This window comes from Periophthalmus magnuspinnatus, chromosome 20, assembly GCF_009829125.3.
Source record: "Periophthalmus magnuspinnatus isolate fPerMag1 chromosome 20, fPerMag1.2.pri, whole genome shotgun sequence".
In the NCBI taxonomy this organism is placed as follows: Eukaryota; Metazoa; Chordata; class Actinopteri; order Gobiiformes; family Gobiidae; genus Periophthalmus; species Periophthalmus magnuspinnatus.
Window position 1 is genome coordinate 16024478 of NC_047145.1, and position 21753 is coordinate 16046230.

The 21753-nt window shown below is 36.4% G+C and overlaps 1 protein-coding gene across 1 annotated transcript in view; it reads right to left on the reverse strand.

The window, feature by feature from the left end:
* The window catches only part of vipr1b (vasoactive intestinal peptide receptor 1b), a 40993-nt gene extending 19880 nt beyond the window's left edge, over positions 1-21113 (reverse strand). The window contains exons 1-6 of the mRNA XM_033986100.2: positions 21036-21113; positions 14057-14147; positions 10841-10951; positions 6040-6140; positions 2703-2800; positions 758-890 (exon numbers count right to left, since the gene is read on the reverse strand). Of these exons, the coding sequence (XP_033841991.1) occupies positions 758-890; positions 2703-2800; positions 6040-6140; positions 10841-10951; positions 14057-14147; positions 21036-21089 (588 nt within the window). The 5' untranslated portion in view covers positions 21090-21113. The remainder of the gene's footprint in view (positions 1-757; positions 891-2702; positions 2801-6039; positions 6141-10840; positions 10952-14056; positions 14148-21035) is intronic.
* Between the last annotated feature and the right edge of the window lie 640 nt (positions 21114-21753).

A 21753-nucleotide genomic window follows, 5' to 3' on the forward strand; every position in this document is an offset into this window, starting at 1 on the left:
ATGGGGGGCGGTCGAGCGGGGGGCGAGGGCCATCATCGCCGCTTGCGGCTTTAATTGTGATTAAAATTGAATGCATTTAAATGTTTTAAAGTAACTATCATTGTTAATGCATTGTCTGGAAAAGAGGGGAGATAACCTGAAATGACTCTTCTTTCTGCTCCTTTTCATTCATTTCTTGTATGTTTAATTTTACAACACATTTGATGTCTTTTAATATTTTAAGAATGAAATAAAATAAAATTAAAATTAAAATTAAAAAATAAATTTGATTTGCAGGCTGCTAAAAGCTTTGTCATTAGTGTATTACATTAAGAACTACACAATGTAAATGCATAAAATAGGGGAAATAAAGGATTATATACCTATTTGATGTTAGTCTCAACCAATAGGAAAATAATAATATAACTTTTTCTAATATTGTCACTATGAAAAATGCAGCCCAATTTAAAAAAAAATTAACAGTTTGACCGCTTCCTTAGAACACATTGTGTCAAGACGCCCTTTATAAATTCTGACAAGCATATTTTTAAGAAGCTATGATTTTTCTCATATCAAAACACCATCTATCACCCCACATCCCCTTTAGTCCACGAGAGATGTCATTAAGCATCTTAATGTGCTTAATTATCTACATTACTTACAGATGTCTGGGGCAAAACTCACCTGCAACGACCTCAGCTCAGTCTGATTTTGTACCTCTCAAGGACACCCTAAATGATCACAGATGTCTAACTTTAGTGTATGAAAATGAACTCACCGATCCAGTGGAGCAGTTGTCCACTTCCCCGACCTCGTACAGAACCACGTCTTTAATGAACACGGCGATGGCCTTCAAAATGAACGAGACAAACAGGTGCATGTGGATGAAGTTCCTGGTGCAATGAAGTTTCCTGAAACACACCAAAAACATTCTCATTTAACACCCACACAAATGACTATATAATATGATGTGGGCTGCCCTGCTTGTTATCAAATGTCCTTGAGTTAATCGCTCACAATGGCAGCAAATTACAGACTAAATTAAGTGATAATTAACAGCCCACAGTTTCCTTTAACAGAGTGGGCGGATCTACTTAACTCCTCAGATGGCCTTTTATGACTTCTCACACGTTCATTATTACAACAAGACAGTCTTACATAGTAGTTTGACCATGAATTGCCATTGGAAATACAAGAACACCCTGATTTACTTTAAAATTCACTAGTTGCTATTTAGTTTTGTCTCTTAAAAGTAGGCCTGTCACAATAACAAATTTTGAAGTGCAATATACTGCTGACGTAAATATAGACGATAAACAATATTATTGATACCAAAACATAAAGCAGAATTATCCTCCAAAAAAGTATTCTAAATCTACAAAATTGTTAAAAATATGAGCTGCAATAAAGAAATAACAGAATGCAACACTTAAGTAGTTAGTCTGTGTCTATAATGAGTCGTCGTTCAACCCTTGACAGCTTAAAATTCATCGTAGTACCTAAAAATGACCATCTCACTAGTACAAAGAAAAAGTACGCATGATAAATATTGACTTATCGTGACAGGCCTAATTAAAAGTAATAGTTTGATTTCAGATGACATCAAAACTGTCTATTGGTCTATGGGTTTCATTGAGATGAGTGGATGAAAAAATTACTACTGTCAATAAGTGGTGAGGTAATGACAAGGTAATGGATCTCAAAATCGCTCTCATTTTGAACAGACTTTCAGACTATTATGTTTATTTGCAACCAGTTTGTATTCATAAGGTTGACTCTCTCTCATGCCCAAACATCAGCTATCATCTAAATTAGCTTCTCATGATTAATCCTGTGATGGTTTCGATGGAAGCTTGACCTTGTGTGCTGATAAATTCATGAGAGAGTGACTTGCTGTTTTTGTTTTGGTCGATATGTGTAAGCCTTTTCGCCAGACACCGACAGATTGCAACCAACATGGGTATAATTAAAATTTGGGAAAAAAGTAGTTTCTCAGCTGAATGTTGAGAAAAGTCAATGAAAATGTGTATTCGGAGGTGCACTTACCTTTCTGTTCAGAGAGTCTGCCATTTACTTGACTCCATAGAGATGTTATTACTGTGCCTGTTCTCCAGTGTGGGATTAAACATTTCTATCTTGCATTTATCCAGTTGTTTTTTTGCTAAGAAACAAACCTCGAAAAAACTATACTTACACTGAGCGGTCTTGTCACTCCACAGATCTGACCTGTAACTTAGATTGGTGGTGTCATCTACGACTCTGGAAAATTTCTTCTGGCAAAGCAATAGCATTTCCACGAAGACAAGCAAGTGGCGGACCCTCAGTTAAAAAAGTTACATAGTGCACCTTTAATAATAAGAGATAGATATGTATTTGCATCACAGCTACTAAGGTTTTTTATGAAAACTTTCAAATGTAATCGCTATATAATCTTTTCCCCTTGTGAGTCATCAGTACACAAATCTCTCAAAAACTGCATTTTTTTTTTAGAACATGAATGCAAAGTTTATTAAGCACACAGTTTGAAGTGAAAAAAACTTTATAATCTCAGTTCTATTAATTTATTATTTGTATAAAACTAAAAACATATAATGAAAGTGCACAGTCTCAAGCCGGATTAGCTGCTGCCAGACACATCAATTTCCTATCTTAACTTCTCTGTCAGCCTGGAGCGTTTGATAAAGTATATGCTTTAGCTGCTGATGTGTGAGAACGAACAGTACCTGAAAACACACAAGATTACAATGGCTGTAGTCAGAGAGATGAGGGAGACGCTATGGCCCACAGTGTAGCCAATCTTCACTTGCCAAAAAAACTTGCCCTGGGAACAAACAAGACAAGAACCTAAGTCAACCTTGAATGATATAAATGAAAAACAAACTCCTTGTAATATATATTTTGCTTTTAACAAGACTTTTTGACTCTTGTCCATTTGTATTGACTTTTATTTCCCTTTAGGGATGTCAAGATAAATATGAATTTTAATAATCATGACAATTTTAATAAAGCAAAAATAAGTGGTTTTAGACTTTTAGAGTATTGAATATCCACAGTATTGATCCTCAAGGGAAATTACTTGGACAAAGTGGCTCAGAAATACATAATAATACAATATAATATAATATAGCAGTCTTAGTAACAAAAAGTAACAACTTAAAGGGCCCATATTAAACTGTTTTCTGATCTGTTCAAAAACATACCTGGAGTTGTGTTTTGTTTCATTCACACATGTTTAACACACACACAGTGCATATTTAGGCTGAGTTCTTCTCTCAACCAGAGTACACTCTGTTCCACCTTGTGATGTCATGTGGTAATACAGGAAGTGCTCCACTGTGTTTTTAAACTCCATACACCTTCACTTGACTTCAGCCCAACCTCTACTGAGCTAAAGGTAAAAAACAGCTGTTGAAAAGCTGTTGAATAGCTGCTTGAAAACTACCACTTCATGACATGACAAGGTAGAACAGAGCATTCTGTGTAGATGTAGACAGACTAAAAATACAGGATTATTAACATGTGTGAATGAAACAAAACACAACTCCAGGTATGTTTTTGATGAGGTAACATTATAACATGGCTAAAAGCTAACAAGAGTTTGCATAATATAGGACTTTTATTATTATTTAAACAAAAATAGAAGCAATGTATAGGGCCTTTGTAAAACAGCAAATATTCATAAAATGTGTAAACGTAAAAGTAAAATATAAGTACATAAATATAGTTTAAAAGAAAATCGGTCCATTTTATTAAGTGAATTAAAGATTTGACTGTTTTTTGTGTCAAAAACTGAGACACCACAAATTGTTGGTTCTTCTCACAGTAACTACAAGAAAGCATAGATCACTTTCGAGCACCGTTGCATAGTATTTGTGTTAGGCATCAGAGCTACAGGACTCAGGAGATACAGTGAGTTTAAATGAAAATGAGATAAACCTTTCACCTGGCTTCACTTGCCACTATCAACTATGCAGGACATTGATTTGGCGACAGCTCGGTCCCCTCTGGTTCCTATGTGGCATACTAATGAACCACTCCTGTGAGTCAGACGAAAAAGCTTCCAACAGAAAAGCTTTTACCACCCTGTCCAGAACATCTAGTCTTCACCTAACTTCTGCTCATTGGCAAGAAGTGCTCTTCCACAGAGCAAAGGGAGCCCATTATGTGTATTTATCGCTTCCTTTTTTCCAGAGGTACCTGTACAGCTACAACAGCTCCTATCTGATTATATATAATTACCTGACCTGACCTTTTGTCTCCTCTGTGCATGTGAGAGTACGGAAGGAAGTTCCTTGTTAATTTGTGGCTATTATACTTGCAAGTTGTAGAAGTGAGTGAGTTGTAACAAATTATGTTAAAATTAGGCAGAATGGACTTAACATAACAGATTTACAAACTAAATACTGTCAGTACATCTAAAACACTTTTGTTAAAGGTCCTAAATTATGCAGTATAAACTCCTCAATTCTTTGATAATAATACTGAATTATTTTATTATGTATTTATGTATATATGTATAAAAACTAACTAAAATATGATTTGAGAGGGAAGGATATGTTTATTTTAAATTGACTTTTGGAAGAACTTAAAAGGAATAAGTGGATTTTTCACTTAAAAAAAGTTCAAAACAATGATACGTAACAAATATAAGAATGCGGTTTAAGTTATATATCTGAAAAATACTCAGATACTACTAAAAGTACAAATGTTTTGGTGGGTAGAGTAGATCCAGCTGTTTCAGTCCTACTATCTTTTTGAATATATGTCATGCCTGGATGTCTCAAAATATTCATCATTTCATTCAAAATATATAATAATGTTCTGTTGTATTTTCAGTTTCTATGCCAACAGTGCAAATTTCCCATAACAAATAATGTATGTGCTGTGAAAAGAACCCAAAAGTTTTAATTAGCATAAAATATCCACACAAAATGCCAAAGGGAGCAACATTTGCTGGCAAAAGAATAGCTTTGTCAACTATACATAGTGGAGGCAATTTGAGCACAGACAACTCAAAGTGCAAGGATTTGAAAAGCACACAGATTCATGGATTACAATGAGCTGACGTTTAGCAGTGAAGGACAGCTGTTGTGAGCTCTGAAGAGGAAATCTGACTGCATAAACAGGATTACTGAAACATGAGTGAATGAAACATTAAAGTAGGGCTGGGCAATTCATTTGACGCAAGATCAAGAGTCGGTTATTTTATCAGTGGTACTCATTAGATTGGATGTTTTAATCAAGAAATCTCCAGCCAATCCTCTGTCAGGAAAAGCATGTGGTTTGGAGGAGAGTTCAGACCTTTGGGCTACTGACTTTTTCTGTTAAATGGCACTGGTTTGAAGTCTGTATTGTTCATTTACAGTAAAGCCATTTGTATTTGTAGCTTATTATATGGATGGTTTGAAAAGGGGATGGATGAAGCAAAGTGTATACATTTCCAATCCCCTCCCATTCATCACAGAACAACACTTCAACAATTCAACAGACTACTACATTATACATGACAGACAGACACAACAAAGCATTCACACTCACATCCAAACAAGACACTAGCCCAACGCTCTCCGACCATTCACCTCACTCACACTACTAAGACAACAATGATTCAAATTGCAATAGATCAATATGAGGGAAAAATGCTTAATTTTTTACTACTGTCAAATTTATTTGAGCACTTTTGATAGCTACAATCCTCTGAATTTCCAAAGTCAACTGTCAGGACAAAATGTTCACTTGCTACTTTATAATCCTACTGCCTTGTCACCGCATCACTAAGCCTGATCTTTGTAGCAGTTACAACCCTGCCTGTTTGAATACAGATCCCTCCTGAGTAGCTCTTTTTAACACAAGTCTGCAAGCTGATCGACTGGGGATAAGTAAAAAAGACAGGACTTAAAGAATCGATATGTCCTGATAGACTCAGCACTCTCCTGCGGAGACAAGAAAGATTTGATTTTTCCTGCCCACTGGTTCCCTGCTATTATTGTGTCCAACCGCAGCACTCAAACACATTCATTGAGCGCAGGGAACGTGTGGCACTAGAGGATGTGTACTTACATCGTCATTGGTGCTGTTCAGGTTGTATCCACAGTTCAGGGCGATGTCAATAGGATGCATGTCTGTCCATCCATCCGCCGTGCAAGTTTTGGAGAGGTTACCTACGGGTTATATGGACACAGGGAGAGGTCAGTGCTCACAGACAGCGAAAGTCTCATTTACCATATCTTCCAGACAGTTTAAATCAATCTAGCTGCAAGAAGTGCAAGTGACATACACTGACCCAGGACCAAATCAGTTGATTGAAAACAAACCACACACAGTGAACATATATATGCCCCATATATAAATGCATATATATATATATATATATATATATATATATATATATATATATATATATACACACACATACACACACACACACACACTTATATAAGTCCATATAAAACATTAAAAACAGGTGCTGGTGTACGTATAAAACTTTGATTATTAAATAGTCATTGTGGCACCAGTTTTGCTTGATCTCAAAACGTATTCCATTGAGAGGCAAAACAGCCTGAAGCCCTTTTTCCCATCTCAGTTCTGGTGCAGCTAGTCCTTAGCCTTATACAGTCATGTGATCTGGTATTAAATGTTCCTGTATCAATGATTAACAAGCAGGTGAGATATTCTGGCAGTCCCTTATAAATAAATTCATTTTTTCTTTCATATTCATTCAAAGTGAACTCTTTTGCTAGTCACAATCTCTTAAAAATGGAGAGATATGTAGGGAAGGGCATCAAGCTTAAAACCAATGCCAAAAGAGAAATAGTTTGGTATTGCACTACAGCTAACAGTGTTGTGTTTGGTTCATTCATAGTTGTTTATGTTTTATTCATCGGGACTCTAAAGAGGTTCTTGTAAACTGCTTATCCAAATTGAGCCTTCTCTCCCTACTGCAAAATGATCCTGTAAACGAAGGTAATTATATTTACAAGGGTTCATTTGCATATTCATTTAACACAGAATGGTGGATAACTGGGCAGAAGGTGCTGTCTAGACAGTCACACATCAACGTCACAGACTTCAGGATAACATAATTTACCACTAATCTGTTCTTGGTGAATAATGCTAAATATGGAGGTATACTTAGCTTCTGACAGCAACAAAACAGCACATGATAAAGCTGTGTTTGTGTCGCAGGCAAATGAGAGCAAGCAAACAGAAACGATAATTATTTTACTGCCTTTTAGGTTAACTTAATGTGAAATTAGGCTTCCTGTTAGCCAATAGGTAAAGTATAAGAAAAGTTGAAATAAACCCTAGACCTATAGTAAATGCTTTGAAACTTGTGAGTGGAACACAATCCCAGCTGTCACCAAAAGAATGAGAGAAGGTTGATAGATTCTACAAACACAATGAAGAAGGCTTGAAAACAGAATAGTTGAGTTTTATGAATCAATATATGACTTTTTTGAGTCTCGCTAGAAAAGATATGTGACATTGTAAGACTTGCAATGTGTCTGCTTATTACTTTGTGCCAAAATATAACAGATATGAGCAGTTTTCATGCTAATTAGATTTTTGGTATCTGTCAACACTCATAAAGCCACAGCAAAGAAGCAAAGAACACTCTGTAACTAAATGTTGACTGATATTGTTAATACTAGAAATAAAATATGGATTCATTGAGATTTTTGCAGTTCATTAAACATGCCCTGATTTAGACATCCCAGAATGTGTTTTTAGATGGCATAGTGATTTTTTTGTGTTTGTGTCTGAACATGACCTTTGACCTTCACCTCTGCTCTCCAACAGGATTTAAAGCTTTATCCTCACACTGTTGAAGGCTCAGTTTCATAAACTCGTCTCATTCCATTTTCTATATGAGGTCTTTGAAGTAACCCATTCATTTGTGTCTAATTTGTCAACTCAAGTATGAAGTACAGTATGAAGAATGTATGACGTATGTAGTGATGTGGAGGCAATATAATCCTAATTTAATTTATTGAATGACTATTGTTTGCTGTTAGAAGCTTTCATAAATAATACAAACTTTTGACCATTTATTATTAACTGCATTTCCCATCCGATTATAGTGTAAAACGCAGCACTTTTTTCTGTTCTAAAGCTGTGCACATATCCCCAAAAAATCATGCTTGCCAAAGGGTTTTTGAGAGGAACAAGTTAGAGCTGTGGGTAACCATTTACTACTTTGTTTATTCACAGTTTTCACTTCCTTTTCTCCCGTCTAGTTTAACCATAGACTGAACAATGAACTGACAGAAGAAAGTAATTTCACTGTCCAAAAATAATTGTTTAAATCAGTTTAAACAAAGGCAGTAAGTGTTTTTTACTGAGATATGTAACTAATAAATATATTTAAATAACTCCAAAGAAACAGTGATTCGATTAGAAAGGAGCATTTTGTTGTAGAATCAGAAACTGTTTAGATCCAGTAGTGTAAATGTGTGTAACAATCACACAATCAAAGCACTAACTTCAGTCATTAAAATACCATTAAGAAATAAACATTTTGTGTCTCCATGGAGATAACATTGACCTCTGAACCATAACATCTATTTATGAGAGTCAGTCTAGCTGCCAGCAACGTTTCTCCTCCTGTATCAAATAATTATACAGTGGCATCTACGAGACCTTGAACACATATTTTCATTAATACCGTAAAATCTATAAAATTTTGAAATAATCTGAAGAAGATGTAACTTGCATTGGTGGCTACAGTAAAAGGCATCTTCTTTCTCACAAATGGTCTTGTCAATAGTACGATATTATCTCCCATTGGGGGCAGGGAGTGAGTGCGCCTCCTGGGTCAGACACAGACAGGAGCACTGGAGAAGCAGGTACGAGAGGAGAAGAAGGGCCCCAATATGGAACAAAAAAGAATGCCTCAATTTGAGAATGGGATGAATGAGAAAATGGGCTCAGGGATTTGGGCACAAGGAGGTACAATGCATGAACTGCAATGAATAAACCTAATCTGATGGAAAATTATTATAATTAATTCAAAAAGTTCAAGATATTACACTGTGCAATATTACAACAGTGATGAGAGGCTGGTGGAAGTCTAGAATAAAAGTAGGTATTTTAAGATGAATATAAAATAGCAGGATGAATGTAAATGAAAATACCTCGTTACAACTAGCCACATTAAAATAACGTAATTCTATCTACTAGACTTCTGAATGGACTTAGGGACAAAAAGTACACATATGACATTAATGGGAAAAAAAACATAGTATAGTGACGTGTAAATGTGTTTGACAGTCTGGCTGGTCTAAGCACCTAACGTTTCTCTGAGGAGTTGTTGACTTCCAGCAATTTTGTGACCTCAATTTTCCCATCTTTTATTTGAGTACAGCAAGAAGGCTGCTGTGGTGACATTTTAAAAGACTCAGCAAAAGTTACTGTAATTTGTCTGACTTGGCTGACTTCTAAATTACTGTAAAATAGGTTTAAACTTGGGTAACTATAGCAACGTGGTTTACAATAATGAAAAATTATTCATAAAAGTTTTACAGAGTTTATGATAGACTCTCTCAGCAATACGATTGGTAATTCAATGTCACCTTTGCAAATTTATTTCAGATTAATTTTATCTCTATCTGAATGGGCAAATCAACATAGCAGCGCAAATACCTTGAGCAGGGACATACTTTTGTTCAATGTTGCTTTACATTCTGAGTGATATAGAAGGAATGGGAGCACTTGGTAAAAGCTTCAAGGGAGCGAGTGCTCATCCTCTGCTTTGAGTCCATGCCAAAACAAAGGTTAACAGATTTGTTGGACTTTTGTGTGTTTTTACAGAGCCAAACTGTAATCTGTAGCAATCTTTTGAACTCTGATCCTTAATGTAGATGAAGTAGAGACTAGATAGTCTTTACAGTAACACGGATGAACTGTTATCCCAGCCATAAGACACCTGGTACTTCCTGATATCTGGAAAAACAACTGGTTCAGATGGTCATCATGTATAATGGACACTTCTGGGGCTTCACATCACAAAGAGAAAACCCCCATCTTCTTTTTCAAATAGCTAAAGGGAGAAATGGTTAGGAAATTCAACTGATTAAACCATTTTTTTTATATAACAAAGGCTATCTCCATACACTGTGTGCTCCCTGCTTTATCCCTATGTGAGTTTGCCTTTGGCTTTCTGCAGGGTTTCTCATAAGTCTGTTGCCTGCCGGAGAGAGGGTGAAAATCACACTTTGATGGCTCTAAATGTCCATTTACATGCAAAAGCCACCAGTCCTCATTCACCATCCATCTTCCCAAAGGCTGGTCTGGATGCAAATGCATTTGAAATGCATTTTCATATATTTAAAACACCCTCAGCTATTTACACAGAAATGTAAATAATAACATAATAGCGTAGAATAAAGGATAATAGCGTAGAATAAAGGATTACAGTCAAATGCATAGTTTAGTTGGAAAAAAACATATTTTATACTTAAACCAACTGTTGCTTTTTTGCTCAGTATGAATTTGAAAGTCTAAATTATTAGTGACATAAAATGGCAATGACAACATTCACTATTTCTTACAATAATATATGTACCAATAATACCTTAGGAGGAGTAGAATAGTAGTTCTGGGCTTGAAGTCATTTCTTAAATCAATAAGTCCTTATTGGCCTTTATTTCCCATGTGTAGCAATAATATATGCACAGTAAAAAATACAGCTTACAGATGGTGTGACAGATGCATACTAATAACTCTCCCTATGGCCAATTGGTGACCTTTTTAGAAAGCACATTGAAAATCAAGGCAGAATCTGTATTTTTAGTGAACCAATGACACAATGCCTTGACAAGGAATATGTTAAATGGTGAAAAGAAGAGCTGAGGATTCGTACCTTTATGTTGGTCACTGAAGTAGCTGAAGTATGTGGGGCAAGTGATAGTGACCACTTCCCCGACGCTGGCTGAGGGCCAACAGGCGATGATATCCCACGTGCCTTGGCAACCTGACAGAGCAAGACAATGCTATTAACAGGGGATCCGTCATAGAAAAACTCTCAGCTCGCTGTCTAATTAATTACCATGCTTAACCTTAGACTCAAGACGTCATGAGGGCGGCGGTGTATGTGTCTGAATTATGACTCATCTGTAAGGTCATGTCCATGGGTAAAAATGGTTTCATACTTAAAGAGCCCATATTATGCTATTTTCTGATCTATGTTACATTGTTGTTTCCTCATTAAAAACATGTTTTGTTTCATTCACACATGCTTAACACACAAACCCTGCATATTTAGGCTGAGTTTTTCTCTCAAACAGAAAACACTCTGTTCCACTTTGTGATGTCAAGTGTTAATACAAGACACGCTCTGCTGTGTTTTTAAACTCCATACACCTTCACTAGAATAATTTGAATAATTTCAGCCCTGGAATTGCCAATCTGTACTAAACTAAAGGTAAAAGGTAGCTGTTAACTTGAAAACTATCACTACATGACATCATAAAGTAAGAGCATAAACATAACATAAACAGAGCATTTTGAGCTTTGGAGACAAACTAAGAATAAACATGTGTGCATGAAACAGAAATCAAGGTATGTTTTTGATAAGGTAACAACATTATAACATCGCTTAAAGCTCACAAGAGTCAATTTTGTGTAATATAGGACCTTTAACTACAATAAGCTATTAAAAATATTGAATAGTGTGTCAACAGCATACTTGACTTCATATGGATCACATATTAATGTCACAGTGGGAGGACCATAATACTACAAATAGTCTGAATGTTGTCTCTTCCAGTCAAAGACAATGGCCCAGCTGTGCACTGCGTGTCAATAAAGGACAAACTGAAGACACGACTCAAATGTAATGTTTTGTTAAAACCATGATCTAAAAGTGTTTGCCTTATGCATCAGAGGCAGAAGAACATGGACACAGGTGGATGTGGTTTTCAAATGATTTTGTCGTATAATTCTAGGTTTTTTGCTATTTTCTTTCCAATTTACAACATTGTGAAGCATCTTGTAAAGCATCACTTTTCACAGTTTACTTCTTTTGTTTTCTTATATTTCGACTTGAACATATTTTGGCATGTATCACTTTTTTCCAACTCTATAGATTCCATGAATGCCTAGGCAAAGGTGGGTACTCAAGTAAGAGTACAGTTATTTCAAGATAATATTGCTCCAGTAAAACTCCACTGTTCAAGCAATAATAACTAAAAGAGGAACTGTTTGGACATATCTTCTGATTTACATTTTGATGTTAATGGAATTAGGAGGACAAAGAACAAACAAATGTGCACTTACTCACAGTGACAGTCACCAAATCGTTTACTCAACTGTAAAACTATACCATAAAAAATATTATTCAAGTAAATGTAACTGAGTACTACCCACCTCACCAAGCCTCGTGTGTTAATAAACAAGGTCACCTACAGCTATCACGCCCCCTTCTGTTTGACAATAAAACAACTTAAAAGTGAGGAGAGGCGGCCGCATGTATAATGTGAATAGACTCGTCCTTATCTCCACAGTGACCTCATTTTTCTCAGTCCTATCTGTTTCCTACAGGAAGCTCAGGGGGTCTCATCTTGAATAAATCAATTAGTACTGTTGTGAATGTGCTTGTGACAGATGCCATACATTTACAGCTAATAGTACAACCATATATTTAGAAAAGAGATTACCATTTTGCAGTCTGTTATGTTGGAATTTAAACTATACACATTCTGACACCCTCTGAAGCAGGGACTTACTATGAATACAAATTGTTGTTTAAAAGGATTTTTGGTTACGTTTCTGTTACAACTATATTTGAAATGTGCCTTCAACTTGAGGTGCCTTCTTGACCTTTACTTCTTATGAGGGTTGTGACTTCTATCTCCAGTACAGAGAGGAGCCGTCGAAACTCTGACTATACTTGGGCAGCGATTGTACTTTTTGTAGCTGACCGCTGCACACCTGACCCAAACAGAGTTAAGATGACACAGCAAAGAGTTTTGAGTGTCAAAGCAAAATTGACATGAAAGTGTGGCCCTCCTCAGAGTTCCTCAGAGTTCCTCAAAGGTGGTGATGATCAAAAAACTGCTTTCTTCCCTATGACAAAGTAGTCTGTAATAGGTTGCGTTCATGTGATATCACAACATTCTACAGTCCCAGTAGTTTAAAAATTAGCTGGAGATAGGCCTGTCACAATAACAAATTTTGAAGTGCAGTATATTACTAAAGTAAATATAGATGATAAATGATAATACTGAAACTAAAGCATAAAGCAGACTTAGCCCCAAAAAGTCTATTAATAATTTAATAATTAAGAGAATGCAATGTTAGTTTGTATCTATCATGAGTCACAGAAGCTCATAATTCAGTTTTCTACAGCTCAAACTTCATTGTAGTGCAGAAAAATAACCAAACTTTTCCCACTCATGCAAGGAAAAAGTACCCACAATAAATACTGACCTCCCAGAAGTGTTCCATCTGACATGTATTGAATGATAAGTCAATATAATATTTATCGTGACAGGCCTAGCTGGAGGACAGGTCCGAATTCTATGGCGGAATTTGATATTTTACAGTCAGATTGCAGATCTGTTGAATGTGTTTATGGTTAATATATCTGTAATTACTGGGCTTACCCAAAAGAAACAGAAAACACAAATCTCTCCAATGTCAGTCTTCTCTGTCAGCAAAAATAAACAAAAGTTAAATTATTTTTTCACAGTTTCAGAAAGCGGTGTGATTATTCAACCCCAAAGTTCTGACTGCTGTCAGTTGAAAGGGCTTTAAGAGTTAAATATGCCCCTGCCCTTCATCTGAAATTATGACATCATCAAATTATACAATGTCAACGTAACCTATTTATGTGCTTCACCTTCCTGGTATATGCAACGTTTTGAGGACTTTTCCTTATTCAAAAGATATAATATTTTGATTTAAATTGTTAATCACTATGGAAACTGTCTTTCTAATGTATCATAATTTTGAAACCCATGAACTGGGTTGTAATGTACTTTTACCATAATTTTCACAAAATCTGCCTTGCTACTCTCACTGTTTCCTATTTCCTATAAATGGTCTCACGATCTGAAAATGTGTTTTTGAAAAGCACCTGAAGTGACGTTGGCAGAGGTGCTATTCTTGCAGCGCTGTTCCTCCAGCTCGATTTCATTCATCACGTCACACATCTGAACGGACCTCACCTGTGAAAGAGAAGCACACGGGGTCAAAGGTCAAAGTGCTTTTCAATGCCACAATATATTCAGTACCAGGCTGCAGACACTGAATATGTGATGGGATTGGGAAATGTTTTGGTCACTCCTGGTGCTTTTGAAAATGGTAGAAGAGCTTGTTTCATTGGTTACAAAGATGAGGTATAGCATTGCGATCACTGACATTGAAATGTATTAACAGACTTTTCTTTTCAACACAGCAACTACTGGAGTTTTTTTTTTTGTGTTTTGTTTGTTTTTGGAGGAAACCTTTTTTTTAAGGATCTGAATGTGTTTGACAAGAGAATGTCAAAAATAGCAGCCCCTGTGGGAAGTTCCTTGTCTGCAGTGGTGATCAGTGAAGTATAGTCCAAAGAAGTGCCACTGGTGAACCAGTGACACATGATGTAGTCGGATAAAATAAAAAGCTGTTATTGTAATGTTCAAAATCTCCGCTTATCTGAAGTGGATGGAAATGAGTTACCTATATTCAATTACATTTACTTGAGTAGCTATATGGCAAAATTATTTATTTGCAGTTTTTGCATTTTGAAATAGCAAACCGTTTTGTTAACTGTTCTCATCTTAAGTCTTTAGTTAGTGAATAAAAGTCATTTGAATATTTATGTTTCTCACTTACTGCCCTTGTTAATGTGATAACATACTACTGTTTGTCTATATTTCTGAAATCCCTCAAAGGTTTGTTTTTATTGGTAAATAGACTCATTGGGGAGCCACTGAGTAATCTCTTGGATTATTCATCACTGTCTAGCAGAGCAGAAGAATGCACTTGACAGTCCCTCTCTCAGAGCAGTGGGTCAACGCAAAATGCTACATCGAGCTCAATGAGCTGCACCTCTCTGGAGAAGGTCAGTGGCATTAGAGACAGAGGCAGTCGGCGGCAGCAGCAGTCTCGTACCAAATGCTTACAACATCCAAACATGGAAAGGTTAGGCGTGGGTAGCTCCTCACATGCATTATGTACAACACTACCCTTATGGTGGCATACAATGAACTTTTTGTGATCACACACCTAATGGAGATGTCAAACGTGATAGATACATAAGTCACTCAGGACTAAGCGCCGACAGTACAAAGCCCTCACACATCAAGGTAAGCGTTTCCTATCTGATAAACTGGTCTCATTGAGAATAGGAACTGCTGAGTTATGTAAACAAATCTGAAACTCATTAGAGGGGAATAGGCACCATGTGGATAGGCGCAGAAAAACAGCCCATGTTTTGAGTCCTCCTATCTGATTAGGGGGTTTGATAAGCTGTAAGCCCCAGGCCAGGGGTGAAGTAGTAGAGAAATTCCCATAATAAGACACAGCTGGCATTTAACATTACAATGCTTTGTATGGCCATATATAATTGTATAGCCATGTTTTGTTGCACTGTCTTCTACCCTCAAAGGTGTTAAGTGTAAAGGCAATAAAAATAAGAACACTAATAAATAAAAGGGCAAAAATATCCATCAAGACAGTAATCTCTCGCAATACTATACATATAAACCCAAAATGTGAACTTACCTCAAAAAGGTACGCAATTGGCAAAGAGTCAAGGCTGCAATTTTTGAAGTACCATAATTTCCTCCACAAACAACAAAGCCCTTATTTTGTGTAAAAAAACTGCTGCTAATCTTGTAGTTTAGATCTGTACAAATATGTTCTGAAATGAGATTTTTGTATTAGTCTGTCAGTTTATAGGCCTATGTCAATATTTTTGCCAGTTCTCCTGGACATGTTTAAAATGTGAACTTTGAACCAAATTCCATTATTAAAATATAAATCGCAAATCTATTCGCAACCGCAATGCTTGTCAGAAAAATCTCTATTACCTATTTTTCCCAACTCGTTCAACCCTCCTCCATGGAGATATATATATTATGTATTGTTTCCAGCAAAGCACTATCATCTCCATGGAAACAAGCAGGTGGAAAACCAACTCACCAAAAAAGTCACATAGTGCACTTTCAAGTACTGGTATCTGGAAAAAGTACCCATTCTGTATTTGGTCGTTTTGTAAATGGTATATCTACATAATTACTAAAAGCAATCCAAATAACTCAAATAAATAATAAAATGTACCCCTGGCCCATAATAGCCTTTTAAAAGCACACATGTAGTGGCACATGCCACTCAATGCACAGTGATGCATTTGATAAACAAACACCTCATGTTTGCCTTGATCTCTCTTCACTCTCATCTTGATGGCTACATTTACTCCTTTTCCAAGTGGCCAGGGTCATCTTGACACTATTATGATCTTTCCCTGTGAGTACAGAAAAGCAAGATCTAACATAAGCTCAAATACTGTAATCCAGGCACGGACACACGGAGAGTGAGTGGCCATACCTGTCACACACTTAGCTACTATAGGTGCCCCAATGATTAGATCTCCGCCATGTTATTCTGGATAATCTGATACAGAGACACCTCAGGAGGTTTGATTTCTTGGAATTGGGAACAAATGTCTGTTAATTAGATTTCAAAGGTCAGTGTTCAAAGTAAGGTGAAACTGATTCTTGTCATATATATATATATGAAACACTTGGGAATGTAGTCATTACATGTGCTGCTAACACTTGGACAACACTATCATTATCAGAATACAGTTACCCCCATAGGTGCACACAAGTAGTCTATAGTCCTTAGTGATAATTCAAATATCGCTCAGTTTCTGGCTACCATGATCTTTTGGTTGTCACGGATGTTTAATGGGATAAAATTATGAAGTAATAGCCTATAGAACTACAGGGTCAAAGGTCAATGGTCTTGTGGCTGCCAAATGTATTCCCCGTCATGTTTGCACTGCTCAATCAATATTGGAGTTAGAATACCCCCATTGACTTAAACAAGTGAGCCTAAACGTGGATCAGTAATGGAAGAAGTGATTACAATAATGCAGTTCCAGGAATCTTGTAAGAAAGCCACTGAATATAGGCTCATTTGAATTTTATTCTAAATGTGCAGACAGTAGCTATACATCGTGAAATTGTTTGATTTTTCCTAATGAGAGCGGTCACAACAGTCAGTGTGAAGTGTCTAGTGTAATTTGCATGATCATGGTAAGAAAATGAATCACATTTTCCCCCTCATATTGATATAACAATCTTGTTAACAAGTCTTCTTATTCAATTGTATGCTTTCTTATGAAAAATTAAAACCTCTAGTGCCATTGACCACACAAACACTCATCGTGATTGGCAAATGATCTCAATCTTGATAAAAATTTTAGCATAGCCCATTGAGCACAGCATTTAGCATCTGTTTTACCTCAGATTCCCATACAAACACACACCCTCACCAAGACCTAACTGGAATAAACGGATACTACCTCATACACTTCAAAGTAACAAATAACAAATGTTGTCTAAACTTCTAATAACACAGACGCCGCACACAGAACTCGGACCGAATTTCATTTGAGTCTTGCCTTTGTTTCTTCTGGCGTTTGGAAAATACAACAAGTTTCTCCATAACCATGAATAATAACGCTGCGTAAACAGTGGCCGACAGTGCAGAAGGTCAGGAGAAGGCAGACATGACAGGGGAATGTGTGCCAATAGGCTTACACTGCTGGGATAAACCTTGCTTCATTGAATCCAGCTGGTTTATTAGTTCACTACAGTGATGCAGCCAGAATACACAGAGGAGATGTCCACTGCTAATAAAAAATTAAGTTCTTGTGATATGATGAATTTTGCCTTATACCGAAAGAAACTCACAGCACACAAATATGTTACAAGACATTATTACGAGAATATATTCAATCTATTTTTGAGCTACTTGTTATGGAGATTGCAGCATGGAGCAATGAATAAAGATGCCAGTCCCAAACCAAGTCGATAATAAGTGGGTCTGGGTTAAGCCTTAGGGACACACTCAAAGCCTACGCTAGCAAAACAGACCATAAATACTTGCTACTTTTGATATTTCATAGCAAGGAATTTATCACATAAGGGCCTATAGCTTCAACAACAAGATTGGTGTCATATTAATTTCTCCGTAATCCTGTTCTTACAAATATGACAGATTTGCATCTCAGAAAGGAAATAATAAAAAAGTATATGAAAAGCATTTGGGCTATGAAATATGTGATATAGGAATAAAAGGTAAAAATTTTCAATATTTTGCACTTTTCAAAGCAAGCAAAAGATAAGTGGGCTTTTGTGCTGTTTTTGTGGAAAGCTATATATTTGATTTCTTTTTAGTGGAACCACCAAAGAAACAGGAGTAAAGGAGTCTGAACAAAGAGTATGTGTGTAGACAGACACAGCAGCAGCCGGGGGAATAGAAAGGCTTTCATCTCACTTAGCACACAGCCGGCAGTCCTTGCTTCTCTATTGTAATAAATACATACAACTGTCCACCGCTCTCTGGTCAATGCTGCTATTACTGTCTAGTTCAGATTGGATTTTAATATGGACAATTCCACCTATTTGAAACCCGCACAAATAATAATAATTGAAGTTTTACACCAGATGCCCTTCCTTAAATGCATATTGATTGTCACTTACTTTTGTGATCTAATTGGGAACGGTTGAAAGACACTGTTGTATCTATCCACACCTTGATGACTGTGATGTATACTTTATGTTGTATTAATGTCAGAAACAGTTTAGCCCATGGAGACTTATCACATGGTGTAGTCCTATAATCTGTCAAATTAACTTTAAAAAGTACTGCTTATATCCATTTGAGCCAATTTAAATGAAATGGCAAGTCAATTATTATGATCCATGCAGCCCTATCTTATACGACAGCATATGTGGATACCCCTGTGGTTTAAGATTTTGTTTTTTAAACTAGGTCAGATAAAACCTGCCCTGTTAGGCAGAAACTGGATACTTTGCTGCCACAAATGCAAGTTAATAATATGGTAATGAACTTGTATACCCACACCTGCTCCTGTTTTTAATGCTTTAAATGGACTTATATACCTATTTGTTTTGTTTTTTGTTGTTTGTATTTTTTCTGTAGTTTGAACAGGGCACTCATGAAAAAGAGAGTCTGGGTACTATCATTTGGTATCCCTGTATAAATAAAAATAGACATCTGTTGGCATAAAATTACATAAGGTGTCGCACAACTTCACTAAATAATGAACTCAACAGTGGAATTAGCTTTTCAACATTTTTGACTAAGTACAATGAAAAAGAGTGATGTGGCGGTTTGGAGAAAAAGTACTTAGAAATTCCAATTATTTTTGAAAATGTCAGTAATTATGGGCATAGTTTTTAATTATTGTAAACTCAAGAAAAATAGCTTTTATATGAACTCAAACATTCCAGTCTGCATCACTGTCTTTGTAATTGCAATGAATATAAGGCCTAATACATTTTGCATATAAATTAATTTTCTTATTTGATTTGAAGTTTTGTCTAGGGATGGTATATTGGTTATCAGCGATATTTGTGATATCAATATTGGTCCAATACTGAAAATTTTGTCAATATTTGGAATAAATTATTTTTAAGAAGACTAAATGAGTGAAAACATGAATTTATATCCAAGATAAATATATTTTTATAAAAGTGATACGTTAATTTGTAAACTTCACTATATCTTAACATAAATTCAGTCTGTACTATAGATTTTAAAAACTTAATATTGATCACAGTGACAAGACAAGGATCAGATATCTGTATTGGTTCAAAAATCCATATCAAACCATCCCTAATTTTGCTTGGCCCTTATGATATACTTTCTCCTTTAATGTATTTCAAAACTTGTCAGAGCTTCAGCACGGAGGCAGAATATGTCATAATTGGCCACTTTCGTTCCTCTTTCCCTCCTGCGCCATCTGCATTGTGTTAAACAGATAACAGTGACACTAACCTAGCCATATACTTTTAACCACTTATGAGACTCTGTGCTCCCCTTTGCATCTCAGAGTATCATACGCTGACGTAACATGGGGTATTTCAGTGTGAGGATAGTTATAGCACCACCCATAAAAGCTGTCCAAACTGTCATATATACAACTGAAGAAGAAATATGTCAACAATTACGTATGTGCAGAGGGTCTTGTAAAGCAGCGTGGTGGGTCGGATATTCTGAGGCAAAGGATATGTTAGAGCCACATGAAAACATAAACAAGAAAACGCATTTGATATCTTACAATCTTAATTAAAATACAAGGAATCGTTTGAATGCTAATTGCAACTTTAATTCCCGTACAAAGCAATTTAGAAGACCAGATAGCTACAGTTGGTTTAATTTAACATAGGCACAGTACAGCAAGACAGCAGTAAAAATTGACAACCATGCATCAACATGGGTTCTCTATCCAATTAACTTTAAACAAGGATTAACTGCCATGACCCTACACCAACCATTTCAATTGATTTTTTCTTCTTTTTTTTAAAATAACAAAAGCTTATAGGATTAATCAAAATAATTTTCATCTTAAGCAAATGTAAAGTCCATGAAAGCTGCTAAAATCTGTATTCAGGTCATCCAAATATTGTCTTATAAATTTAGTTTTAAGTGAGCTGTCTGAATTGTGTGGGGTTGACCGTTAACTAAGTGCTTTTTGCTGTTTTAACCTTCATGACTGCCATAGACACTGCACAAATAGGCTAATGTATCTATTAAATGTCACAGTACAGTCAGAGGTAGAGGAATAATCGAAAGGTAGGAGGGTAAGTGGCAACTCCTTAAAGAAAATAAATATAAGTGACATTTGCGCTAAAGACCACATCAACGACCTTTTGTGACTTTTGGGGTAAGAGGAGCACGTGGGGATATAGGATCTATACATTCAATTTCACTTCAATTATTACTCACGGCTTATCAATGCAGTTTGCTTTAAGAAAACATAGACTATATAAAGTGATATTTATTTGTAGTTTATGGAAAAAATGTCTACTTACTTCAGTCAAGTGAGTGAAGAAGAGGAGTAGAAAAACCAAACGTGCCATAGCCATCCTTTTACTTTAATGTTCTTGAGCAGCCCGCAGATCTCCCGGAAATCTCTCTGAAATTATTTTAATTAGAAATTGTGGAAATAATAAAAAAACAGGTTTGAGAGTGTTGTAGGACAGAGTAGCTCCAGCGGCAGACTGCAGTGCGCTCTCCTTTGAGCCGTGCTCCGCGGGAGAGTGAGGTATCTACCGCCGCCTGCCCCTCTGTCCCCGCCCCTCTGACTCCTCCCGTGATCATTCACAAACGCACCGCCGCTCGCGCCTCGGCCCCAGGATTGGCCCCGGGGGAGTAACACCGCGCGCAGTCTGGCCTGAGCTCGTAATGGACATGTAGTTAACAAGAAGATGTATGTTTATTAAATGATCACCAAAGCACGGAGGATGGTCCGGGTGACGGCTGTAAGTAGTTGGTGGAAAAGTGTTCAAATCAACCAATTAACTACTTCAGAAGCCAATAAAGCAGCAGAATGTGTGAAATGAACCATCACGTTTTATTGGGTACATCTTTGCAGCATATGACACGCTTTGTCTGTGTAATTTGATTTGGTTTAAAAATATGCCCACAGTTTGGTTAAAAAAGCTTACATTTGGTTTGTTTTTGCCACGTTGTTTTAAGTATAGCATGTTCAGTTCAGATAGGCTACAGTGATGCATAAACTTGAACAAA